Source organism: Mastigoproctus giganteus, chromosome 14 (assembly GCF_048544385.1).
Source record: "Mastigoproctus giganteus isolate SK-2022 chromosome 14, ASM4854438v1, whole genome shotgun sequence".
NCBI classification, from domain to species: Eukaryota; Metazoa; Arthropoda; class Arachnida; order Uropygi; family Thelyphonidae; genus Mastigoproctus; species Mastigoproctus giganteus.
The window spans coordinates 7,583,507-7,609,275 of NC_143588.1; the positions used below are offsets into that span (position 1 = coordinate 7,583,507).

General features: G+C 37.9%; 1 protein-coding gene across 1 annotated transcript in view; it reads left to right on the plus strand.

Moving 5' to 3' along the window:
• The window catches only part of LOC150074965 (uncharacterized), a 658,991-nt gene that overhangs the window by 587,656 nt on the left and 45,566 nt on the right, over positions 1 to 25,769 (plus strand). The window contains exons 15-16 of the mRNA XM_090389013.1: positions 18,521 to 18,719; positions 20,478 to 20,567. Coding sequence (XP_090245139.1) covers positions 18,521 to 18,719; positions 20,478 to 20,567 — 289 coding nt within the window. The remainder of the gene's footprint in view (positions 1 to 18,520; positions 18,720 to 20,477; positions 20,568 to 25,769) is intronic.

The following is a 25,769-nucleotide window of genomic DNA, read 5'->3' on the forward strand; positions in this document are numbered from 1 at the left end:
TGTTGAACATGGAAGACTGCTGCACAAATTGGAGCAGTGTGACATTGGAGTCAAATTGCTGCTATGGATAAAGGGGTGGTTGAGGGAGACAAGACAGAGTGGTAATCAATGGACACTGCTCATCATGGACTAATGTTATTAGTGGAGTTCCTCAGTGTTCAGTGTTGGGTCCATTATCATTTTTTGTATTTATAAATGATATTGACGATGGTATATCAAGCTTAATGTCCAAGTTTGCAGACGATACAAAAGTTGGCAGGGTTGTTAAGGACACTACTGACGCTATACTGCTGCAACAGGATCTGGAAAGGTTGAGCAGATGGGCTGAGAGGTGGCAAATGAAGTTTAACATTGACAAATGTAAAGTACTACATATGGGAAACAGCAACCCCAGAGCAACGTATCAACTCTGTGGTACTACACTAACAGTGGTAGAGAATGAAAAGGACCTGGGGGTAATTGTGCAGGCAGATATGAAGTTCTCTGAGCAGTGCAGACAGGCTGCAGGAGTAGCTCATGGTGTCTTGTCAATGATATACAGGAATTTTTCTAGCAGGGATAAGGAGGTCATTATTGTCTTATATAAGGCAATGGTCAGGCCAAACCTTGAGTACTGTATACAGGTCTGGAGGCCTCATTTCAAGAAGGATGTAGAGCTGCTGGAACAAGTACAGAGAAGGGCAACAAGATTAGTGAATGGAACAAAGGATTGCTCTTATGAAGAAAGGCTTAAGTTTTGCAAATTACAGTGTCTGGAGACTAGGCACCGGCGAGGTGATCTGATAGAGGTGTATAAAGCCTTGAATGGTTTGAGCATGCTCAATGCCGATGGGATTGTTTCTCTTGCTCAGAATAATCACCTGAGAGAGCATAAATTCAGATTGAGGAAAGACAGATGTAGGATAGACGTGCGGAAATTTGCCTTTAGCCAGCGTGTGGTTGGTTTGTGGAACAGACTTCCATCCCTTGTTGTGGAAGTTGATAGCCTAAATAAATTTAAGGCTCAGGTGGACAGGTATTTCGAACGAACGGAGGGGTGAAGTGGAAGTGTTTTTTTTTTTGGCTGATGCTGAATAAGCTTGCTTTCTTGCATCATATGCCTCTACTAATGCTAATGCTAATTCGCCAAACAGTTTTTGCTGTTTGTTGACAATTTACAGTGAAGTCGCAACATCGATCAATCACAGACAAGGTGAAACAAGCTTATTATTTTTATTTTGGTTGTCTTGCGGGTGATCAGGATAAAAGGTGGGCACTACAAATGTTCTGTATAATGTACTATGTAAATCTGATTGAATGGATGAAGGGGAACAATTCTAAAAATGTTGATTCTATTGAGGCAGTGTTAGGTGGGTTGGAAAACTGCTAGCTTGGGGGGATACACAGAGTAAAGATTAACAGTAGCCACTGGCAGAAGTAAAAGTGGTTCTTGCACTGCTTCTCTTGGAATGAGCAGCAGCCTGGAAAACAAGATGGTGGGGATTTCAGAGACTGCTGGGAGTCATTGCAGAAGAAGTAAATATACAGGCTGTGTTAGGATAGCTAAGAATAGGTGCATGTATACTTGTGTGTACACCAATGCTAGGGCTGTATTAAATAAATTTGATGAAATTTGATGGTCAAAAGATCAAAGGCAGATATTATTGGGATATCAGAGATGTGGTTTCACACAGATATAAGGAATGCAGAATTCGAATTTGGGGAGTACAATGTGTACAGGCAGGATAGATAGGACAGGAGGGAAGCAGTGATCACATTGTGCTGATGTGGGATTTACTCAAAGTGGTAACTACCATCAGAGGTAAAGGGAAGGGTTTTTTCTTTTGTAAAGGTGACTACGGAGGTCTGAGACAGTTTTTAAAGTCTATACAGTGGGACCAACTGATGATGTTGCCAACAGCAAACTCTAAATGGGAAGCATTCAAAGAATTAATCTTGGAAGCTACTAGGCTTTTCATACCAACCAAGAAATATTGTTCAAGGTTTAGGCCTAAATGGATGTCAGATGAACTAATGAGACAGTGGCAGAGAAGAAAAATGCATTGGATACATATAAAATATCAGCTGACACAGAAGCCTATGATAGATATAGGCTGGTCTGTATCCAAGTCACAAAGGAGGTTAGGCAGGCAAAGGCAGATTAGGAGAAATCTTTGGCAAAGGATGCAAAGAAAAACAGCAATGAGTTCTTTACTTATGTAAACTCTAGAAGGAAGGGGATGAATCAGATTGGTCCACTTGGTATCGGTGGTTTGACTGTTGATGATCCTGCTCAGGGAGAGGAATACCAGAGGTGTATTAAACTATGGAAGTGAGTTAAATGATTTTTTAATAACTGAGAGCAAAGTGGAGGAAAATTGTTGAAGATAAACATAAGAAAGGCATCTGGGGTGGATGGGATCTATCCAATTATGTTAAATGAGACGGCAAAGGAAGTAAGCAAACCCCTTAGCTATAATAATGAGAGCTTCCTTGGACTCAGGGGAGGTACCCATGGACTGGAGATTGAAAATGTGACAACAATTCACAAAGGAAGGTCAACGGGTGACACAAGTAATTACAGACCTATTAGTTTAACTTCTGTTCTAGGGATGGAGGTGCTGGATAAAGAAGCATTGCAGGATCATCTAAACAACATCTAGACAAGTCTTGCCTGACCAATTTAATTGGATACTACGATGTGGTCACAAAGACACTGGATGGAAAAAATAATTTTGATATCATATACTTGGATCTTAGGAATGCTTTTAATACTGTTGCACGTGGAAGATACAAATTGGAGCAGTATGGCATTAAGGACAAAATGCTCTATTAAGGGCTTAAGATTTGCTATGGATAAAAGAATTGGTGAGTTGGAGAAGACAGAGAGTGGTAATCAATGGACACTGCTCTTCATGGACTAATGTTATTAGTGGAGCCCTCCAGGGTTCAGTGTTTGATCCATTGTTGTTTTCTGTATTTATTAATGATATACCTTCATCAATATCATTAATAAATACAGTGTTTGGTCCATTGTTGTTTATTAATGATATTAATGAAGGTATATCAGGCTTAATGTCTAAGTTTGCAGACGATACGAAGGTTGGCAGGGTTGTCAATGTCACTAATGACAGTATGCTAGTGCAAGAGGATCTAGAAACGTTGAGCTGAGAGGTGGCAACTGAAGTTTAACATTGACTAATGTAAGGTACCGTATATGGGTAGCAGTAACCCCAGAGTAACTTATCAACTGTGTGGTACTACACTCAAGGTGGTAGAGAATGAAAAGGACCACCTGGGGTAATTGTGCATTCAGATATGAAGTTTCCTGAGCAGTGTAGACAGTACAGTCTATCTACACTGTTTTTTTTTACAGTCAATAATATACAGGAATTTTTCTAGCAGGGATAAGGAGGTGATTATCCCCTTGTATAAGGAAATGGTTAGGCCACACCTTGAGTACTGTATACTGGTCTGGATTCCTCATTTTAGGAAGGATGTAGAGCTGCTGGAACATGTACAGAGAAGGGCAATAAGATTAGGTAATGGAACAAGGGGTTCCTCCTATGAAGAAAGGCTTAAGATTTGCAAATTATAGTGTCTGGTGACTATTGTGACTAGGCACCTGCAATGAATGATTTGAGCAAGCTCAATGCTTCCCTCTTGCCCAAATTAATCGCCTGAGGAGACATAAATTCGAATTGAGGAAAGACAATTGTAGAATATATGTGCGGAAGTTTGCCTTTAGTCAGCATGTCGTTGATTGCTGGAACAAACTGCCATCTTTTGTTGTAGAGTGGACAGCTTAAATAAATTCAAGGCAGAACAAAACAAACATTTGGAGCGAATGGATGTGTGAAATGGCAAGGTTTTTTTTTTGTTTTGGCTGATGCTGTATAAACTTGCTTTCTTGCATTGTATTATTATTATTATCCATATGATGCAAGGAAGCCTGAGGCTTATGCTGCACCAGGAAAAAAAAAAAAGCTCCCGAGTTGAGAGAGAGAGAGAGAGAGAGAGAGAGAGAGAGAGAGTCAAAAGTAGAAGGGAATCACCAAGAAAGGGAAGAATGATGATATCCAGCTCAGGACCCTGGGTGTGCCAAGCCCATACTCACCAGATGTGAGCCCCCGGGGTTTGCCTCTACTAATGCTACTCTTGCCCAAATTAATCGCCTGAGGGGACATAAACCCTAACAGCATGCAGCTATTAGAGTTTAGATTGCAACAGTGGAATTTGCTGGCAAAAACCATGATAATTTCTGTGTTTAGAAGCCAAAATGAAAAGTTTGCAGGTTATTATCAAATAGAAGGTTCTCTTTGTATCTGCAAAATGTAAATGGATTGATGGAAGAAGCAGTGGTGAACTAGGGTTTGAATGCAATCCTGAAGAATAGAGATGATTATTCATTGATTTTTCTAAACGCAGTTTAAAAGCAGTTTTGCAAGACAATGGTAATATCAAACTGTTGATCCCAGTGGCTATGAAAGAAAGCTATGATAGCATGTCATTGCTATCATAGCTTGGAAAATCTATAGTGATTTAAAAGTAATCGCTTTGTTGCTTGGACTAGAGGGTGGTTTTATTAAGTATTGTTGTTTCCTGTGTTTATGGGATAGTTTAGCAGTACATCATTAGGCGCCTCCGTAACCAGGTGGGAAGGAGCAGCAGTGCGTAGCACACGCTTCTTGATTAGACCGGGGTTCAAGCCCGTCACCACCAAATACGGAGGATGCGGAAAGTTCAGGGAATGACCACCACATATCCCAGAGCAATATGGCCTTAGTTGCTAATGCTCCTAAAAACCAAATAACAACAACAACAACATTGTTATATTGTGAAAGAATGGCCCATCAGAGAAGAATACCTTCCTAGGAAACTCAACATCAAATGCACGCCTCTAGTGAAACTTTAAATGGTGCTTCTCCTGCCTTTGCACATTAATTTAGGGCTCATGAAAACTTTTGTAAAAGCTCTGGACAAAAATAGTGAAGGTTTCAAGTACTTAAAAAACCAGTTTCCAAAAATTAGTGATGCAATGTTGAAGGAGGGTATATTCGTAGGCCAACAGATTAGAAGTTGATAGCTTAAACAGATTCAAGGCAGAACTAGACAAACATTTGGAGCGAGTGGATGGGTGAAATGAGAAGGGTGTGTGTGTGTGTGTGTGTGTGTGTGTGTGTGTGTGTGTGTGTGGTTTTTTTTTGGTTGATGCTATATAATAGGGGTGGGCACGCATGAGGTCAATGAGAGCCGCATTCCGGTTTTTCATATATTATAAAGAGCCACACCATAGTTACATAGTATTAAATACACAAATTCAAATTTAATTTAATTTAATTAATATGATTACATATTCTACACAAGCCTTAAGTGCTATGTAAAGTATACATATATAAGAAAATATAATTAAGAGAAAGAAAATACAAAATAATTATTTCAAAATTTTAATAACAAAAATGCATTAATAAAAAGTATAACATTTAACGAAGACCTTTGGTCAAATCTTTGAAATTTGGCATAAAATTTGTTAAAGCCGTTTGCAGCAATTCAGTGAGATGATGATTGGTCAACTGTGAACGATATTTCGACTTCACGAACTTCATTGTGGGGTACAAAGATTCACAGCAATATGTTGTACCAAAAATTGAAATTACACGGCAAGCAGCTTTCTTTAAATGTGGATATTTTGATTCTGGCACGAGTTTCCAAAATTCAATTACATTAGTAGATTTGTGCTGCATTTGCAATGCCTGATCCTCTTTCATCTCTAATAACTCCAATTGCCCAGCCGCTTTTTCAACAAATATTATTTCAGAAATTGGAAATCCCACTTCAATAATATCGCAAATAAATGGGTTCACAAAATATGCAAATGTAGATTTCAAACCTATGTTCAAAATCTGCATGCAATTCTTCCAATTTTTCTTTGTATTCATCTAATTTTTCTTCTTTGATATTAATTATATTTGCTTTTACTCGTGGAAAATGATTAAATATTTTGTACTTAAGATCGTACACAAAAAGCCGAAGTTTAGCTTCAAAACTAAATACAGTTTGTGACAAATCAATAATATTTTTTTCCTTTCCTTGTAAAGCCAAATTAAGTGTTTTCAAATGTTCTATAATGTCTGTAAGGAACATTAAGTCAGAAAGCCAAGTTTCATTTTCTAATTCTGGGTATTTTTTACCTTTTTCTTTTGTAAATGTTATGATAGGATTTAGGAGTTCCACAAAACGGCCCAAAACATTGTAAGTTGACAGCCATCTTACAACACACCATAGGGATAAATCACTGAGCAATTCATCTGTTTCGTCATTCACTCGCAACTCTTCTAAAAAGTTCTTAAATTGACGATGTGTTTTGGCATTTGTTCTAATTAAATTCAAAATCTGCAAAACAATCTTCCACACATTTTCGTATTTGAAGTACTTCACTATGAGATGCTCGCGGTGAATTATGCAGTGAAGAGGTAAGAAACGTGGAATTTTAGGATCGTTGTTTAAAAGACCAATGAGACCTTGGTTTTTTCCTATCATTGGTACTACACATGGGAAACAGCAACCCCAGAGCAACGTATCAACTCTGTGGTACTACACTGACAGTGGTAGAGAATGAAAGGGACTTGGGGGTGGTTGTGCAGGCAGATATGAAGTTCTCTGAGCAGTGCAGACGGGCTGCAAGAGTAGCTCATGGAGTATTGTCAATGATATACAGGAATTTTTCCAGCAGGGATAAGGAGGTGATTATTCCCTTGTATAAGCCAATGGTCAGGCCACACCTTGAGTACTGTATACAGGTCTGGAGGCCTCATTTCAAGAAGGATGTAGAGCTGCTGGAACGAGTACAGAGAAGGGCAACAAGATTAGTGAATGGAACAAAGGGGTGCTCTTACGAAGAAAGGCTTAAGTTTTGCAAATTACAGTGTCTGGAGACTAGGCACCAGCGAGGTGATCTGATAGAGGTGTATAAAGCCTTGAATGGTTTGAGCATGCTCAATGCTGATGGGATTCTTCCTCTAGCTCAGAATAATCACCTGAGAGGGCATAAATTCAAATTGAGGAAAGACAGATGTAGGATAGACGTGCGGAAATTTGCCTTTAGCCAGTGGGTGGTTGGTTGGTGGAACAGACTTCCATCCCTTGTAGTGGAGGTTGATAGCCTAAATAAGTTTAAGGCTCAGCTGGACAGGTATTTTGAACAAACAGAGGGGTGAAGTGGAAGTGGGTTTTTTTTTTTTTTTTTTTTTTTGGCTGATGCTGCATAAGCTTGCTTTCTTGCATCAAATGCCTCTACTAATGCTAATTGCAGGCGCTCCGTCAGTCGCAACACTTACAAGTTTATCACGAGGCAATTCAAACCTGTTCATTACTTCATCAAGCGCATTTCTAACATCGATACCGCGAATTGTTTCGATAAGAGCTACTAGGTCTAACATTTCTTCTTTCACATTTACGTCTGCAGATACATAGCGGACAAAAACGGCCAATTGTGGAATGTCCTGAATGTCTGTAGACTCGTCGAGAGCTAAACTAAACGCTGTACAATTTTTCAAATCACACATCAAACTATTTTCAACATTTTTACTAATTGCACCAATACGACGCTCAGTTGTACGGCGTGACATAGGAACCTGTGCGATCAATTTATGCAGTTTTGTATTATCTGGATCCAAAACTTTAATCACTTCTTCCAAGTTTCTTTTAATAAATTCTCCTTCTCCATATTGACGTTTGGCACGAGCAATATTCCAAGCTATCAAAAAACTAGCTTTGTTTGTTCTGTCATCTTCACGACTAAAAGAAGACAAGAGTCCTTGTTGCTTATGAAGACCAGATTGCAAGGACTTAAGTTTCTCTGTTCGCAATTTTTAATTGAATGGATATTGAGTTGAAAAGTGGGGACAACTTACTTCGTAATGTCGACGTAAATTGCTTACTTTGTAGTTTGCAATTGTAACTTTACAAATAAGACACAATGACTTTCCATTATTGTCAATAAAAGCAAAATTTTCTACCCATTCTTCTTGAAAGATTCTATTTTCTTGTTTGTATTTTCGTTTTTTGATATTTTCTGAGGTCATGTTATCAAAAAATTTAAATAAATTTAATTCCAAAGTCTGAAATTGAAACAAAATAATTAAATTAATTTACGGCGCGGAAAAATTACACACGTAATTTTTACGCACAAGTCCACTGATGGTGCCAGCAGTGTAAATGCGCGCGGATTTATTTATAATCAAAATAAAAATAGCAAGATATCTAAACATAAAAAAAAAATAAACACAACATAAAATCCGTATAACAAAATATTAGTTACTTAGTTATATTTTTATAATTTAACAAGATTCAGTGAAAAAATTTCTGACATAATAAAAAAAAAACGGATTTAAATTTTCAATGGGAGCCGCACTTAACTCAACGAAGAGCTGCATTTGCCCACCATTGCTATATAAGCTTGCTTTCTTGCATCCTGTGCCCTTGCTAATGCTAATGGTGCTTTTAAAGGATGAAATCTTTATTAGCTTGGAATTCACTGCTTGGAAATCCCTCAGAGCTGTTGTTACCAGGTTTTTGGGGAATAAAAAAGTAGAGAACTATAAAGAGTTGATAGAAGAATTGTTGAATAACTCTCAAACGTTAGGATGCCGAATGTTGCTGAAGATCCACTTCCTACATTCACACCTGGACTTCTTTCCAGACAACTTGGGATCTGTCAGTGATGACAGGGGGAATGATTCCACCAAGATATCCACACCGTGGAACAGAGGTATCAAGGATGATAGGATCTAGCAATGATGGGCAACTATTGCTGGTTTCTGATAAGGGAGGACCATTCTGCTCATAAGAGGAAAAAATAACTGTAAGTAGTACTATTTCCTATTTTTGCATCCACGTTTGTGGGTTAATTGCTTACATAAATCCAAATAGGTGTTTATAAAGTTTAAACATGTTATTTTTTATCCATTTGTAATATTTACTGGTCATCATTTCTATTTAAAGCAATTAATTTACAAGAAAAGCAGTCAAGTACATTTAGATAAGTAAAAATTCACAATTTTTGGAAAAAGGGAGCAAAAAGCCATAACATGAAAACGTGACGTGCTACAAACCTTCTACTGTCATTTTTGTTTTCAGCACATGCGCTTTAGTCAAAATCAGTTGATTTCGTTCGTGTTATCGAAAAAAGTTTAAAATTATTGGCTAGTGTAATGAATATGACACATATAGTGCTGTGGTGAATAGAATCACAGAACTGTGGGCTTTGCAGTCATAGAGTGGCGCTCCATAGTTGAGTTTGGACCTAATCTGAGCTCTGTATAAACAATGTTACGTTAAACAGTCAGCCCTCCACCTGGTTGCTGAGAGAACTCATAGGATATTTAGCTTTTTTGGCAACTGGTTCTCAACTGTTTGACATGTTTAAGGAAATTTAGGTTTGGTCAGAAATACTCCTAAGAAACAAATGGTTTGAGATTTTTTGTTGTCCAGCTAATATTAATTCTTGGTCAGAGTGAAGTATACATTGCTGACAGAAATGAATACATGTTTATCGTCTTGAAAGTCTCAAGCCATTGATTTGCACTCTTTATTGATGGCCCCCTTGAAGTTGCTATCTATAGTTTTCATATTTTGATAGTGACGGGAAATGCTGAGATAATCAACAAACAGTGCAGTGTCCACAGTTTGGAAGCTGCTATACTAGTGCATTTATTGTAACTATGAGCAGAGTGGGGCTAAGTATTGATCTTTGAGGATTCCCTCTTCCTGAAAAAATATTTTGGACATTGCAGTTTTACCACATACTTCAAATGTGTGCCACTACAGGAAGTTTTGTGTGAAATGTCCTGCAAATCATGGTGATGCAATTCATGAAGGATACCATACCTCCAGATGGTAATCATAGGCTTTGTTGATGTTCCGATTGAAGGAGAGCATTTTGATGGAGTCTTCTAACTTCTATTTTCTCAAATAATTTAGAGGCAATGCAGTAAGTCTGAAATGAGTTGGATTGGCAGGATCTTTTTTAGGTTTTCAGAAAACTAGAACGATAGTTTGGCACCATTGCATCATTAATATCTATTCGTGATTCATATTAATCATAATCTATTCATGATTAATATTCATGATAAATGAATATTAATCATGAATACAATAATGAATGATAAATGAATATTAATCATGAATACAATAAAATCTATTCATTTTCTGAATAGATTTTATTGTATATTTTATTTTATTGTTTAGATGTGAATATAGTGATGTCTCACACAGTTGCTTGAGCATAATGTAGGTGGACGTTGTTCAGTTTCACAATGCTGTTTCCCGTTGCTGATAGTACTTGATGCATTGTGAATGGTTGGTTATACTGTTTATCACCTTTCAAGAAAACGTTTAACTTATGCCTTTCATTTCTATCCTTATTATTTCAATAATTTCTTGTTTGGAGATATTGATTCTACTAGCAACACATTAATAGAGCCATCACTTCTTGGTGAGAGAAGGAGATTCTGAGGACATGGTTGGCCCATTCGACTGGCTGCATGGTGTGGAGGATGCTTTGTTTATTATGCAATAAGGAAAGGGTAACAGTCCTTTCCCTATTGCATAATTGCAAAAAGTAACTGTATTGCTTCTCCAGTACTCCTTTAGAATTGCTTACTGGTATTCCAATAAGGAATTCAAAAAGGGTAGGGCATATCTGCATTAGTGAAATAGGCACTAAATATATGAAAGGATGATAGAATAGATAGCTTTTACAGTGAGCATGATGGGATTTTCCTATCATCCTGAAGAGTAAATCCCCAGCATTATCACAATAAAAGCTATTGTGATAATGTTTTACCTTAGCATGTTAATGAAGAACTACCAAGAAAGCCAGCTCAAAATTTATCCAGAAATGAGTGATTGCCTTGTGAGTAATCTTTGACTGTGCATGGAAAGCTGGTCAACAGAACAACCGCATGATATAAATACTATCTAAGTGTCTTGCACTCTAGTGTCATAAATTCAGTGTACAGTATTGCATGATTACAATTGTAGAAAACCTTATACCACAGCTTCCCTGATTCAGGGGGGGGGGACTAAGAGTGTGTATGTGCTGAGATGCAATGTACACAGGCACCACCAACATAATTGTGCTTGGACTGATAAATTGAAACTTGTTATTTTTAATGCTTGGTAAGCTGAAAAAAGTTGCACATATACTCCGAAATTCAAGCTAATACTGTTTTGAGTGCCATAGAAAGAGGCACTCACATTAAACCAAGAATTCTCAGTCTAAAAAAAAAAAGTATCATCTGATCAAATGAAAGTTGATTCTATTCACATTTTTCTGGAAAGAATAAAACAATATGGAGACCGTGAAAACCATCTCATGGTCTTTTATGTGCATATATGCGAAGTCTTCGCACATTCGCATAAAAGGCCACATATCAGACATCAGATATGGACGGTGAACATTAGTAAAATATATTTTTATGGTAAATGTAAATTTTTACATATTCCCAGGATCTCTTATGCTATGAGCAATAGCATTTAGTCAGTAATGTATCCTATTACTATGCCTCTGCTTATTGGAGATATTGGAGGTCATTATGTTGATGTGAAGCATGTTTTATTGGAAAACAGTATACCTCTGGCACAATGTTTTGATTTTAGACCTTGCTTCACCCCACCAGTGATTGCAATTCAACTCATAATGACATCTTCAGCAGGATAATGAATGCATCTTGCCATTAGGCCCACATCATGTTGGAATGATTCCACAAACATATACCACTGAGCTCATATCCTCTGACAGTATATCTTTAATCTTTAATCTTTATTGTATAAAAACATGGTATATACAATAGACCCTTCACAGCAACAATGCCAGGGGTTTTACATTGGTTGGTGGACAATAGCCTTGGGGGAACGGGGCCCACATCGAAGTTCGGGCTCATCCCCCAGAGCCAACAATAAAATAGAATCTGTGTCAGATTATTTACAGGACATTTTATGCTTTTGACAGTATTTACAATGAAATAATAAAGATATTCATATTTACATTATGTTATATTAATATTTATATTCATAAAGATATTGTTGACTTTATTTACAACACATTCATAAAGACATCGTGCTTTGAACATTATTTACAATATATTGGGCATTATTATGCTGCCCTTATCAATATAAGGTATAAGATATGTTCGTGTCAGACGGCACCTGGGATTTCTCCCATCTCCATGTGTGTTCGCTGTATCGAGGACAGTACACTGTCAAGCCAGAGACTTGAAAGTGTGTGGGCCATGTCTGTGCAGTGTGATGTGTTGTGCCCATTGTTTGTCTGGCTTATTGGCTGCCAGGCCCCTAGTGGGGTCCGATGTTGCCCATACCTCTCCACGTGGAGGCTAGCCAGGTGTGTCCAGTATCACAACAAGTTGCTCTGGCAGGTCCTGCCACCTAGTTTCCTGGGATTTCAGTAGCTAAGACCTAAAAAAAAAAAAAAAAAAAAAAAAATTTATGTGTTTCACATTAATTCTTAATGGGATTGCTGTTAGAAAATTGCTGGTTGGGGTTTTGAACTCTAGAGAGATGTGTTAAAAGGCCTAATAAGTTGGGCAAAATTTTGATGTTATTAAATTTAGACTTGTGAGGCTATACGCTAGATAAAAGATAATAGTGTTAGTTGTCTTAGAGGTTTATATGACACCGGTAGAATTTAGACATTGATTAGAATTTGATGGCATTGTTAGGTGTACTCGGTCGGTTTAGTGAGAGAGGAGGAAGACTGAAGACTGGGGGGAAAACAGATAAAAGAATAGGGATGATAGAGTAGGCATCCCCAAAGAGGTCTGTGGAGATGAGTTCCACCAGACGAAGTATGTGGGGGAGGCAAGGAGGGGAGGAGACAGAGACCTGTCTCTTCCCTCCCCTGCCTTGGGATGGGGTTTTAAAGGGAACCGGTTAGAGTACCCAGTTCAGGTCGGCAGCAAAGCCGTAGTATGTCTTTGTCGGTGATGGTTGTCATGTTCATGTAGTGTTGAATCTGGTAAGAAGGTCAAGCTGCCCATCCTGCTCTGGGGGTGGGATATGTTAGCTGGCAGCGGGAACCCACCAGGCGAAGGGGTGGGAGAGACACACATTTACTAAATTCATAATCTGCATTCTCACTCAGGCACCTCCATAGCCAGGTGAGAAGGAGCAGCAGTGCATAGCACACGCTTCTTGATTAGACCAGGGTTCGAGCCCGTCACCACCAAATACGGAGGATGCGGAAAGATCAGGGAATGACCACCGCATATCCCGAAGCAATATGGCCTTAGTTGCTAATGCTCCTAAAAACCAAATAACAAACAAACAAACAAACAAGCATTCTCACTCTACAAGCATTCTTTCGTTTTGTCTGTTTGCAATTATATGGAGATATCTGAGTTTGAATCCTATCAGAAACCAGAGGAATTTTTAAGGGCATCTAAGCAGGACTATATTTAATTAATGTCATGATATATTTCCTCTCACTTTATGTATATGAACTCACTTTCTGTTAATGCAATTAAGAGATGGCTGAATATGATACAGGAACTTTACTGTCCTTGTGAGATAAATTGTTGTTCTATAATTGAATGGTCTTAATAAAACAAGCATATCACTTGTTGAATCTTTTTTTTTTTTTTTCTGTGTCATAAGTTACAATGTATATGTAATCAGCATGGATATAAATGCGATCTCTCATCATCACCTGTAAATAACATTATTAGAAATGTTCTGACAATCTAACAATGTGGCAAATGAAGTCCTACTGTATAATGCAGAATGAAAATTTCTTGGAAGAATATGATTAGTATAAAACAGAGCTACGATGCTCAATACGTTCTATATTGTATTTCAATATTTCTAGAAAAATAAGAGAGATTTACCTCAATATGATATGTAGAACACCTCCATATGACACTCTCCATCAATTAAAATTAATATAAAATTAACACAAAATGATTACAGTAATAAAATCAATTAAAAACAATTTAAATTTAAAAAATTAATTTTAAAACTAGCGTAAATTTTGCAAAATGGCTTTCCTTCCTGGAGCTGATGGGACTTTTCGACCATATGCCTTGATTGCAGGAATAGAAAAAAAGTGAACCAGAATCTTAAATAGAGAGATTATTTGTCTGCACACATGCGCATAAAAGACCACAAATCAGAGATTAGATATTGATGGTGAACTTTAATAGAATTCTCATGTAATTTAATTTCAATGGTCTAGTATAATTACAATTAATAGTCTAGTATAATTACATTGGACTAAGGTTATAAGTAGTGTACCCCAGGGTTCAGTGTTGGGCCCATTGTTGTTTGTTGTTTTGTATATTTATCAATGATATTGATGAATGTATATCAAGCTTAAAGTCGAAGTTTGCAGATGATACAAAGGTTGGCAGGGTTGTTAATGACAGTATTCTGCTGCAACAGGATCTGGAAAAGTTGGGCAGATGGGCTGAGAAGTGGCAACTGAAGTTTAACATTGATAAATGCAAAGTACTGCTTATGCAGTACATATGGATAGCCGTAACCCCAGATAACTGTACCAACTGGGTGGTGTTACACTCAGGGTAGTGGAGAATGAAAGAGACCTGGGGGTAATTGTATAGTCAGATATGAAGTTTTCTGAACATTGCAGACAGGCTGCCAGAGTAGGTCATGGGATCTTGTCAATGATAAACAGGATTTTGCTAGCAGGGATAAGGAGGTGATTATCCCCTTGTATAAGGCAATGGTCAGGCCGCACCTTGAGTACTGTGCACAGGTCTGGAAGCCTCATTTTAGGAAGGATGTAGAGTTGCTAGAATGAGTACAGAGAAAGGCAAAAAAACTTGTGAGAAGAACAAAGAGGTACTCTTACAAAGAAAGGCTTAAGTTCTGCAAATTGCAGCATCTGGAGACCAGGCACCTGCAAGGTCTGATTGAGGCATAAAAGGCCTTGAATAGGCTGAATGCTGATGGGATTCTTCCTCTTGCTCAGATTACAAACCTGAGGGGGCATAAACTGAAATTGAGGAAAGACAGTTGTCGAATAGATGCATGGAAATTTTCCTTTAGCTAGCAGGTAGTTGATTGCTGAAATAAACTTCTATCTGTCATTTTGGAAGTTGATAGCTTAAATAAATTCGAGGAAGAAGTGGACAAACTTTTGGAGTGAATCGATGGATGAAATGGGAAGTTTTCTTGTTTGTTATTTTGATGATGATATATAAGCTTGCATCATATGCCTTTACTAATGCTAAGTATTTTGACCTCATTGAGTAAAAATGTATGGTTTTCATTAACTGCATGAAAGGCCAATTCTGACACTGCTGAACAAGCACAGACTGAGGACGCATGATGCTTTACTCTCAAATCCAGTGTGCATAAGTTGAGCCGTGATAAGATGAGTTGCAATCACTGCAAGAAATGTTGTATACTGGTCATTTATTTGTTGCGAAAGAGGAAAGGACTGAGCAATTGTTCAGTATAATGTGTAATTTACGTATTGTTCTGGCCACAATTTTAAATTCGGTATCTTTAAAGAATCTGTTAAGCTGTTTGTGCCACTGTTCAACATATGGGACAGAAATAAGGTATTAAATACTGAGAAGAGAGCACAGAGCAAAATGTGAAATTATTTTTTGTCGTGAATATTTTTAAACAGGTGCAGAAGGCAGTTTAATTGTGATCGCAGGTCTGCATACTATTTCACTGTCACAGCATTTATTAGTGAAATGCATAACAGTAGGTTTCCTTATAAAATGTGTTTAATCTGGAACATTACCTTCCAGTTCCAAGATCTATACCAAATAAGATGAAGCAGAACATTCAGAACTAGATTTATATCACTGATGAATGTATTCTTCATAAAGATGCATTAAAAAAGAGTAAATACCCAAAAAACAAAGAAAAATGGACATTTCCAGCACATTCTGTAACTATTTCAATTAAATTCTGTATTAATTTATAATAAAATTTTGTAATATTGCAAACTGCATTGTATTAATTTCTAATAAAATTTTGTAATATTGCAAACCGCATTGCATTTTAATTGGATAACCCTGCATAAATATAAACTTAATATTGATGGTTCAGCTGTTGATGATCCTGCTCAGATAGCAAATAAACTGAATGAGTATTTTGCATCTACATTCACACATGAGGAGTTATTAAGGAAGGAAAATGCCAAAAGTTTATCAAATTGTAACAGGGTTCTTAATAATTTTGTAATAACTGAGAGTAAAGTGGAGGAGAAATTGTTGAAGTTAAACATAAGAAAGGCACCTGGGGTGGATGGGATCTATCCAATTATATTAAAGGAGACAGCAAAGGAACTAAGCAAACCCTTAGGGGCGCCTCCGTAGCCAGGTGGGAAGGAGCAGCAGTGTGTAACGCACGCTTCTTAATTAGACCGGGGGTTCAAGCCCGTCACCACCAAATACGGAGGATGCGGAAAGGTCAGGGAATGACCACCGCATATCCCGGGGCAATATGGCCTTAGTTGCTAATGCTCCTAAAAACCAAATAACAATAACAAACCCTTAGCCATAATTATGAAAGCATCCTTGGACTCAGAGGAAGTCCCCACAGACTGTGCAAATGTATCCCCAATTCACAAAGGGGGATCGAAGGGTGACACGAGTAATTACAGACCAGTTAGTTTAACTTCTATTCAGAGTATAAAATAATGGTCACTGGTTACAGGTGCACTGCAGCAATAATTCCGACACAGCATGGGTTTGTTAAGGAAAAGTCTTGTCTGACAAATTTGATTAGATACTATGATGTGGTTACAAAGGAACTGGATGCAAAAAATAATTCTGATATCATATACTTGGATTTCAGGAAAGCTTTTGATACTATTGTGCATGAAAGACTACTGTACAAATTGGAGCAGAATGGTAGGGAAATTTGCTACAATGGATAAAAGGGTGGTTGAGTGGGAAAAGACAGAGAGTGATAATCAATGGATGCTGCTCTTCGTGGACTAATGTTATTAGTGGAGTCCCTCAGGGCTCAGTGTTGGGTCCATTATTGGTTCAGTTTTGGGCCCAATGTTGTTTTGTATATTTATCAATGATATTGATGAAAGTATATCAAGCTTAGTGTCTAAGTTTGCAGATGATACAAAGGTTGGCAGGGTTGTTAATGACAGTCATGGCAGTGTGCTACTGCAACAGGATCTAGAAAATTTGGGAAGATGGGCTGAGAAGTGGCAACTGAAGTTTAACATTGACAAATGCAAAGTACTGCATATGGGTAGAAGTAACCCCAGAGGAACATACAACTGTGTGGTACTACACTTAGGGTGGTAGAAAATTAAAAAACCTGGGAGTAATTGCGCAGTCCGATATGAAGCTTTCTGAGCAATGCAGACAGGCTGCAAGAGCAGCTCCTGGGGTTTTCTCAATGATATCCAGGAATTTTGCTATCAAGGAAAAGGAGGTGATTATGCCTTTGTATAAGGCAATGGTCAAACCACGTCTTGAGTACTGTGTACAGGTCTGGAAGCCTCATTTTAGGAAGGATGTAAATTTGCTTGAGTGTGTACAGAGAAGGGCAACAAGATTGGTGAGGGGAACAAAGGGGTCCTCTTACCAAGAGAGGCTTAAGTTCTGCAAATTGCAGGGCTGGAGACTAGGCACCTGTGAGGTGATCTGATTGAGATATATAAGGCCTTGACAAATGCCTTGAACATGCTGAATTCTGATGGGATTCTTCCACTTGCTCAGATTACGAACCTAAGGGGGGGCATAAATTCAAGAGGAAAGATAGTTGTAGAATAGATGTGTGGAAATTTGCCTTTAGCCAGCGGGTGGTTAATTGCTGGAACAAACTTCCAACTGTTGTTGTGGAGGTTGATAGTTTGGATGAATTCAAGGAGGAACTGGACAAATGTTTGTCCAGTTCGTCTGTCCATGGGTAGTTTGGACAAACGTTTGTCCAAACTACCCATGGACAGCCAATATACATGCATGGAGAACTTCTGGAATAGTGCACAGTTGCAACTGATTAGGAATTTTCACCCCACTGACTGGTGAGTGCTTGAATTTTTAATAAAGAGGAAGGGGCTATGAGCTATTCTTGAGTGAACAAGAAAGAAATGAGGGGAAAAGTGAGTGAAATTTACACAATACACAATAACTGAAAATGTGTAAAAAGGTGGAAATTTCACAAAGCTCCAATTAATAATATCATTAAATAAAAAATAACCCTTTCAAATATCTAAACAATCTCTATGATTATTTCTGGCAAAACTATTAGCTAGTTGACAGGTATAAAACATCTTAATATAGGCATCTTTAACTATTAAATAAACATCTTAATAATTTAAAAATAGCAAATCCTTTTGTGGGTTTGGATTTGTGGTTTGATGCCAGTTTCAAGAATATAACCCTCTGCAAATAGTGAGGTCCTGCTGTACTTGAAATTGAGATCATCTGCTCATTCAGATGGCACAAATTGATTACTGAAGAAAGTAACATTACTGAATTTTTTTTAAGTTATGTATTTTGTTAATGTTATTTTCTAGATAAATGGACAAGATGTATCCCAAGCTTCTCATGAACATGTTGTGACAGTAATTCGTCAGTCAGGAAACTTAGTTGCTATGACTGTCATCACTGTATTAACACCTCCAACACCTGCATCTCTGAATATACCTACTACAAGAGCATCAGTTATTCCTCAACATTATGCAACATTGCCCCGTAAATTTCCAAGCAAAAAAGGTATTGAATAATATTAATATTAATGTTATTACTATTGTAGTTCTAATAAATAATATCAGTTGAAGATATTAAACTACCCATCTAATAACTTAAGGAAATTCATTTCAATGAAGTTTCTCTGTGGTACAACTGGAAAGTTGTACAGTTGTACCACAGAGGTCCAGTGTACTAACTAGCGGTTGGCCTGCGAACACTGCTTTAGAACTGTACCCTTGAAATGTAAGGAAGATTGGATCTCTCCATGATGTTCATCATAACCTCAAAAATCATCAGTCACACTGCATGATGGAAGAGATAGGCAAGGGTTGATTGGAACTTAGCTCTAGAGACTAAACATGGGTTCCACCACTTCAAGCCTCGAATAAGCAAAGTGGTCATATTGCACAGGTTGATGAGAGTCATCTACAACCTAGATTTCTGTGTACCCTGATAATCTATAAGCATCTCATATATTTTTTCTCAACATTTAGTCTCATCAGTTCATCTGATACCCATTTAGTTATGTATACTCCTTGAATAATATTTTTTCATTGATATAAAAAGCTTAGTAGCTTCTATGATTACTTTGCTGAATGCTTCCTGTTTAGATCATGCAGTTGGTAACATCATGAGTTTGTCCCACTACATAGCGTTTAAAAAATGCCTGAGACTATTTTAGTCACCTTTACAAAAGCAAAATTTGTTTCCTCTACCATTGAAAATAGTTGTATCTTTAAGTAGACCCCACATCAATACACTGTGACTTAGTGTTTCCTTTATCTAGAGATCCCTGATGCATGTCACTGCTGTTAATCAGATCAAGAGTATTACTTGCTGCCTGTGGGAGTGACCAATCTGCAAACCAGTCAATGCCTAGAGAGTTAAAATCCTCCATTATAAGACATTCTGATTTACTGGCACACTATGTTTGTCTGTATAATTGTTCCTTATCATTACTATTTTCTGTTAATGGTACAAGTGTCATATAAAATACCACTGTAGATCAGGAGTATTACAATTATTTGGGGGAAGGATTGGCCAAAATTTTTCTGCATGAGAGCACTCTGTGTCACAAAGCACAACCAGTACAACAGATTTTAGTAGGTTATGGGAAATGAGAGATAATAGGTTGAAATAATAGGTTCACCATGATATGGTGAACCTATTATTTCAAGCCCAGAGCCCATTTTTGAGTCCAGCTGAACATCTTTCAAGTTGTTTTGGAACAATAATTGAGAACTAGGACAGGAATCAAGCTAAGAACCAGTTCGTTTTGAACGAACGGAGGGGTGAAGTGGAAGTTTTTTTGTTTTTTTTCTTTTTTTCTGGCTGATGCTGCATAAGCTTGCTTTCTTGCATCATATGCCTCTACTAATGCTAATGCAAGACCTCTGAGCTGTATGTAAACATCTGATCTGAATGTGCCATTAGCTTGAATGTTCTGTTATTTGGGGTGCCGTTATTTTGACAGTTATACTGTAGTATAATGTAAAATACATACACTTGATTTCGGCATATATCATCCTACATATATTTTATTTTGTTATTTGAATGCTCCTCATATATAGAAGCCAAATTTGCCAAGGAGCAGTTGTTCCATCACCCAAAAGTTGTGGGGAAGCTGGGACAATGCAGTTAATGCTGTATCAGCACCTTTATTTTTAGAGCCTTTAAAAATATGCACACTAGGGTGCCAAAGAATGGTTTATAGAATGGATGTCTACTGTATATGTTTATGTATCCGATTTCTCTACCCAATGTTTATTTATTTTGTCATAGCACCTCTTCCACCTCGAAGAGATCCCAGAACAACTCTCTCAGTTAGCAGAGCACGTGCCAGATCAATGGTTGCTGGTCTTGCTGAAATAGGTAAGAATACAATTCTCACTTTTTTTTATATATATGTGTGTTGCCTATTAGAAACTTATTGAAGTATAATGAATGGAGGACTTTTTCGACAGGGGTTAGTATTTAGTTTTATTGTTCTACTTGCAGAGAGACAGATTACACACCCTGACTAGGGTAGTACGCACCCCAACTAGATTACAGAATAGATTATACACCACTGGGTGTGTAATCTATTCTGGTTGTGTTGTCCAAATTAAATTGCAGAAAAAATGGTGGTGGGGCACTAGACAGGTGCCCATTTTCTTTTTAATTCTGCTTGAACAATACCAGTTTCATCTTTTCTTAATGGATAACAATGCAGATTTTTATAAAAAAATTAATAAGCTTGTGTTTTGTACTTTTTATTTTCAAAAAATAAAAAAAAAAAACAAAAAAAAATTTTAATAATTTCAAATAGATATTTACAGTATACCCAGTTATAAAATATAAGTACAAATTCAGTAGCTTTCGGAACACGTGTCCCTTTATCATCTGACAAATTTGAATACATTACAAGCAAAGTGTGGCACGTTACTCATGCGTCATTGTTGTAGCACGGACGTGTGCTGCCTTACGCCAGTGATCATCCATCAATAAAACGGTTGTCTCTAGGATGGGATGTATACGCATGCCTTTCTGGCGATTTAATGCCTTAGGGTTGTTTGTTATGTTTAGTGACTCTAGCCATAGGCGGTGGCGAAAGTGTCGCGCGTGGTCCACTATCTCAAAGTCGCGCTTGGGGTAAGAGGCGAGAGGAGGCTCGCGATGTGTTTGGACAATTCATACGTTGGGGCACTGCAGCAAGACACTATAGGTCTGAGAGGAATACCCGGTTTATGGATCTTTGGTAATCCATAGAATTGCGGTAGTTGGCAGCCAGTAGCACGTAGAAGATGGTGAGTCGCAGTCGGGATCTTCTTATCTTTAAGCCATGCGTGGACAAGTTTATTAACATTTGCTTCCAGACGTTTCAAGACGTTGCTGCAGTGCCCCAACGTATGAACTGTCCAAACACATCGCGAGCCTCCTCTCGCCTCTTATAGGTAATACATCTCACACCGTTAAAAACAGCAGTGAATTCATTAACATCATTAAGGACATTTCAATCCCTGATAACTCCGTCATGGCATCATTTGACGTGGTTTCTTTATTCACCTCGATTCCCGTCCAACAGGCCGTGCACTGCGCCAGAAGGCTCCTTGAGAGCAACTTAAGCCTCCAATCCAGGACGTCACTATCCACTGATGACATCTGTACCGCCCTCAACCTATGCCTCTCTAGCAGCATCTTCACCTTTGAAGACTCACTCTACAAACAAGTACATGGCACTGCTATGGGTGCCCCTGTCAGTTCCGTAGTAGCTAACATCGCCATGGAAGATCTGGAGGAGCAGATACACCAGAACCCACCTACACCTATTACAACGTGGTGTAGATACGTCGACGATATTTTTACCATAATACCACGTGGTTCTGAAACGGTACTACTAGAACACCTCAACTCTCTATCCAATTTCATCAAGTTTACCGTAGAATCAGAGGTGGACGGTTCGCTCCCGTTTCTGGACGTGCTAGTGCATCGCGTAGGCCCACGTCTAGAGACCTCAGTATACCGCAAACCCATGTGGTGCGGTCAATTCACCAACTACGGGTCCGGCCACGCTCCAAGCCATCTCAATAGCACTGCCCGCACCCTGTTCTCCAGGGCCTGGAGCCATTCCAGCACCGACACAATTAGACGTAACGAGATCTCCCGTGTGAAGGCGGACCTAACCAGATGCGGTTATCCATCCCATGTACTAAACAGATGCTTGTTACAGGCACAAGAACTTACTTCCAACCCAAGACCTCCGAAGCAAGTCGGCATATCGTCCGCCTACATTCCGTACTATCCAGGAGTGTCAGGACGTATCTCGAAGATCCTGAGAAGTTACAACATCAAATGTGTGCAATTATCCGGTAGGAACCTACGTTCACTTGTCTCCAGTGTGAAGACCCCTGTCACACCTGTCTTACGCAGCAATGTAGTGTACCGTATCACCTGTAGGGCCTGTAACAGTTGCTACGTAGGTGAGACATCGAGACGTCTCCAGGATCGCCTCACGGAACACGACAGAGCAATCCGGCTTGCCGAAACTGACCAGTCCGTGCTTGCAGAACATTTTTGGGCTACCAACCACGATCTTGACCCCAAGCGCGACTTTGAGATAGTGGACCACGCGCGACACTTTCGCCACCGCCTATGGCTAGAGTCACTAAACATAATAAACAACCCTAAGGCATTAAATCGCCAGAAAGGCATGCGTATACATCCCATCCTAGAGACAACCGTTTTATTGATGGATGATCACTGGCGTAAGGCAGCACACGTCCGTGCTACAACAATGACGCATGAGTAACGTGCCACACTTTGCTTGTAATGTATTCAAATTTGTCAGTTGATAAAGGGACACGTGTTCCAAAAGCTACTGAATTTGTACTTATATTTTATAACTGGGTATACTGTAAATATCTATTTGAAATTATTAAACTATGGACCCCAGTACTCCAGGCCCATTTGTCACTAAAAAAAAAATTTATTTTGCTAAAAATTACATGAAATGTAGTGGATGTAAAATAGAAGCATAAGTCTCTTAATCGCTCTCATTTTCCACTTTAAAAGACTGCTAAATGTGAAAAATTTCAAACTGCACATAAGCATATATTTATAATTATTATGTATATAAATATTATAAAAAACACTTATTCAATACTATTAATTATTTCCATTTTCAGGCTTATTTAAAATTTGCCACCCTTCACAGTGCACAAAATTTGCAATTACATTTGTTGTTGCTTCCTGCAGAGTAACAGCCATTTTGAAAAAATATCAGGTTTAATGTTATTATCAGTAGTGACAAATGATTCAAGAAACAAGCTTATGTAGCATCAGACAAAAAAAAAAATGCTGTGAAACCAGTAATAAATCATTCAAAACCAAACCAAGGTAAGACAGTAGAAGAAGAAAAATAAGTAACCTGAAACTTTAAACAAACACAGCTCAGCAGTACCATGCTATTTTTTAAGAAAAATCTAGACAGTTGCACAAACAGTAGCAGGGCACCACTCAGGTTCTCACACCCAATTTCTATAATAAAATCGCTTCAGAAATTATTGCAATAAAAATTTAGGTAGGTAGGTAGGAAAATTCAGATTTTTAATCATTGGTTAATGTAGTTAATGCCAGATTGTTATTTTCGAGGGGCACCTATGAGGTGCATGACAATGTAATTTATGTAATTCTGGTTCTTACATGAATCTTGAATGTTGAATTAGCAGACACAAATTTTACCAAATGATTTCTAGCTTGCCACATTAACCATTGTATCATCACAAGTGGCCACAAAATTTGCATATAACATTACTCAGTTATGTAATTTCTTTTTTGATGTTGATGTATTAGAAAGTGATTTTTAAGTGTCTGTCCACCAAATCTGAAACATGTCTGGTATACAAGGTAACGAGACGTCTCAGAATTCAGTGAGATCATTTATATCAGCAATAACTAATTGATAAGAGATAATTTTTCCTCCTAAATATATCAGCAAATAACTAATTGAATTAGGGATAATACATTCAGTGAAAACAAGTAGAACTGAAGAATAATGAAAGATGACAAATTGCACTACATAAAGCAAAAAAATTTTTACAAATATTTTGAGTTCAGAATTACTTCACATAAAAAGAAAACATTAATTCAAGTGGATGTTCTTCAAGCTTTACACACATGGTGACATCAATGAAAGACTACAAATCCTCAAGCAATTTTCAGCCATTACAAGCTGGATTCAATATCAAAAAACAGACATTCACCTCAAATTGGATTGAACTGTCTAAGACATGAAGAACGATATAACAGAGTTGTTATATTCTGTTTATGTTCTAGTTTGTTGCATACATGTTAGATGAAAAACTGAGTTAAAAAGCATATAAAATCTAAGGCTGGGTGGTAAGTGCAATGTGGAGTCAGTCTGTTGTGACAAACACTGTGAAAACAAAAATGAGAGTGGGAGTAGTATGTTATAGTTCTAATGACTATGATGAGTAGGTGTCCAGACATATAAAGCAGACCAGAATAACTATAATGGGGATTTTAACTTTCCAGATATTTACTGGAATTTGAGTGGGTTGGTCACTCACATGGTAGTAAGAAGTTTGTGGATTTATTGGATGACTTTCCTGCACCAGCAAGTTATAGAGCAACAAGAGAAAGCAGTCTCTTGATATGATCACCAATGGTGATGATTTCTTCATATGATCATCAACTCTTTGTGCATTAAGACCCAATGGGTGGCAGTGATCACAGTGTATTGATGTAGGATTGAAAGACATAACTGCTGTCAAGGGCAAAGGGAAGGGCTTTTGCTTTCATAAGTGGTCTCAGACAGTTATTGAATTCTATGCAGTGGGACCAAGATATACTATTAAAGGTTTAGACCTAAATGGATGTCTGATGTCCTAAGAAAATTGTGGCAAAAAAACTGCGTGGGATGTGCATATAAGTTATCAGATAATAGAGAAACCTATAATAGATATAAAAAAACTTGCAATCAAGTTACAAAGGCAGTTAGGCAAGCTAAGGTAGATTCCAAATCTACCTTAGCTAGACTAACCTTCTCGCAAATAAAAGCAGCAAAGACTTCTTTACTTATGTAAACACTAGAAGAGAGGAAATTAATCACATTAGCCCACCAGATGCAAACAGTTTGTTACTGACAGACCAAATGGGTATTTGGTCTATCAGTAACAAGAGATGGGTGATCATTTAATTTGCAGACTGGCACAAGATCTTATCTTAATTATCATTATCTGAATCTTCTGTGGATTTCTCCTTCTTGAAATACTCTCCCTTGAACTTTACACACTTTTGCCGCCATCATACCCATACATTAAATGCTTCTTGCAAGCCATTTTTTTGCAACGGAAGCACTTAACAGTGCTTCCGTTGCAGCTCTGCAAGCATCATTGTGTTGGATGTGAAACACTTGCCTTTCAGAGCTTTCTTCAGACATGGAATCGGGAAGAAATCACACAGAGTTAAGTCCATGAATAAGGGGGATGTGGCAGAACTCGGCACCTATGGCAGTGATCACTGCCTGCACAATATTAGCGGCAGTTATGGAAAGTTTGTGCGGTAAACATAAAA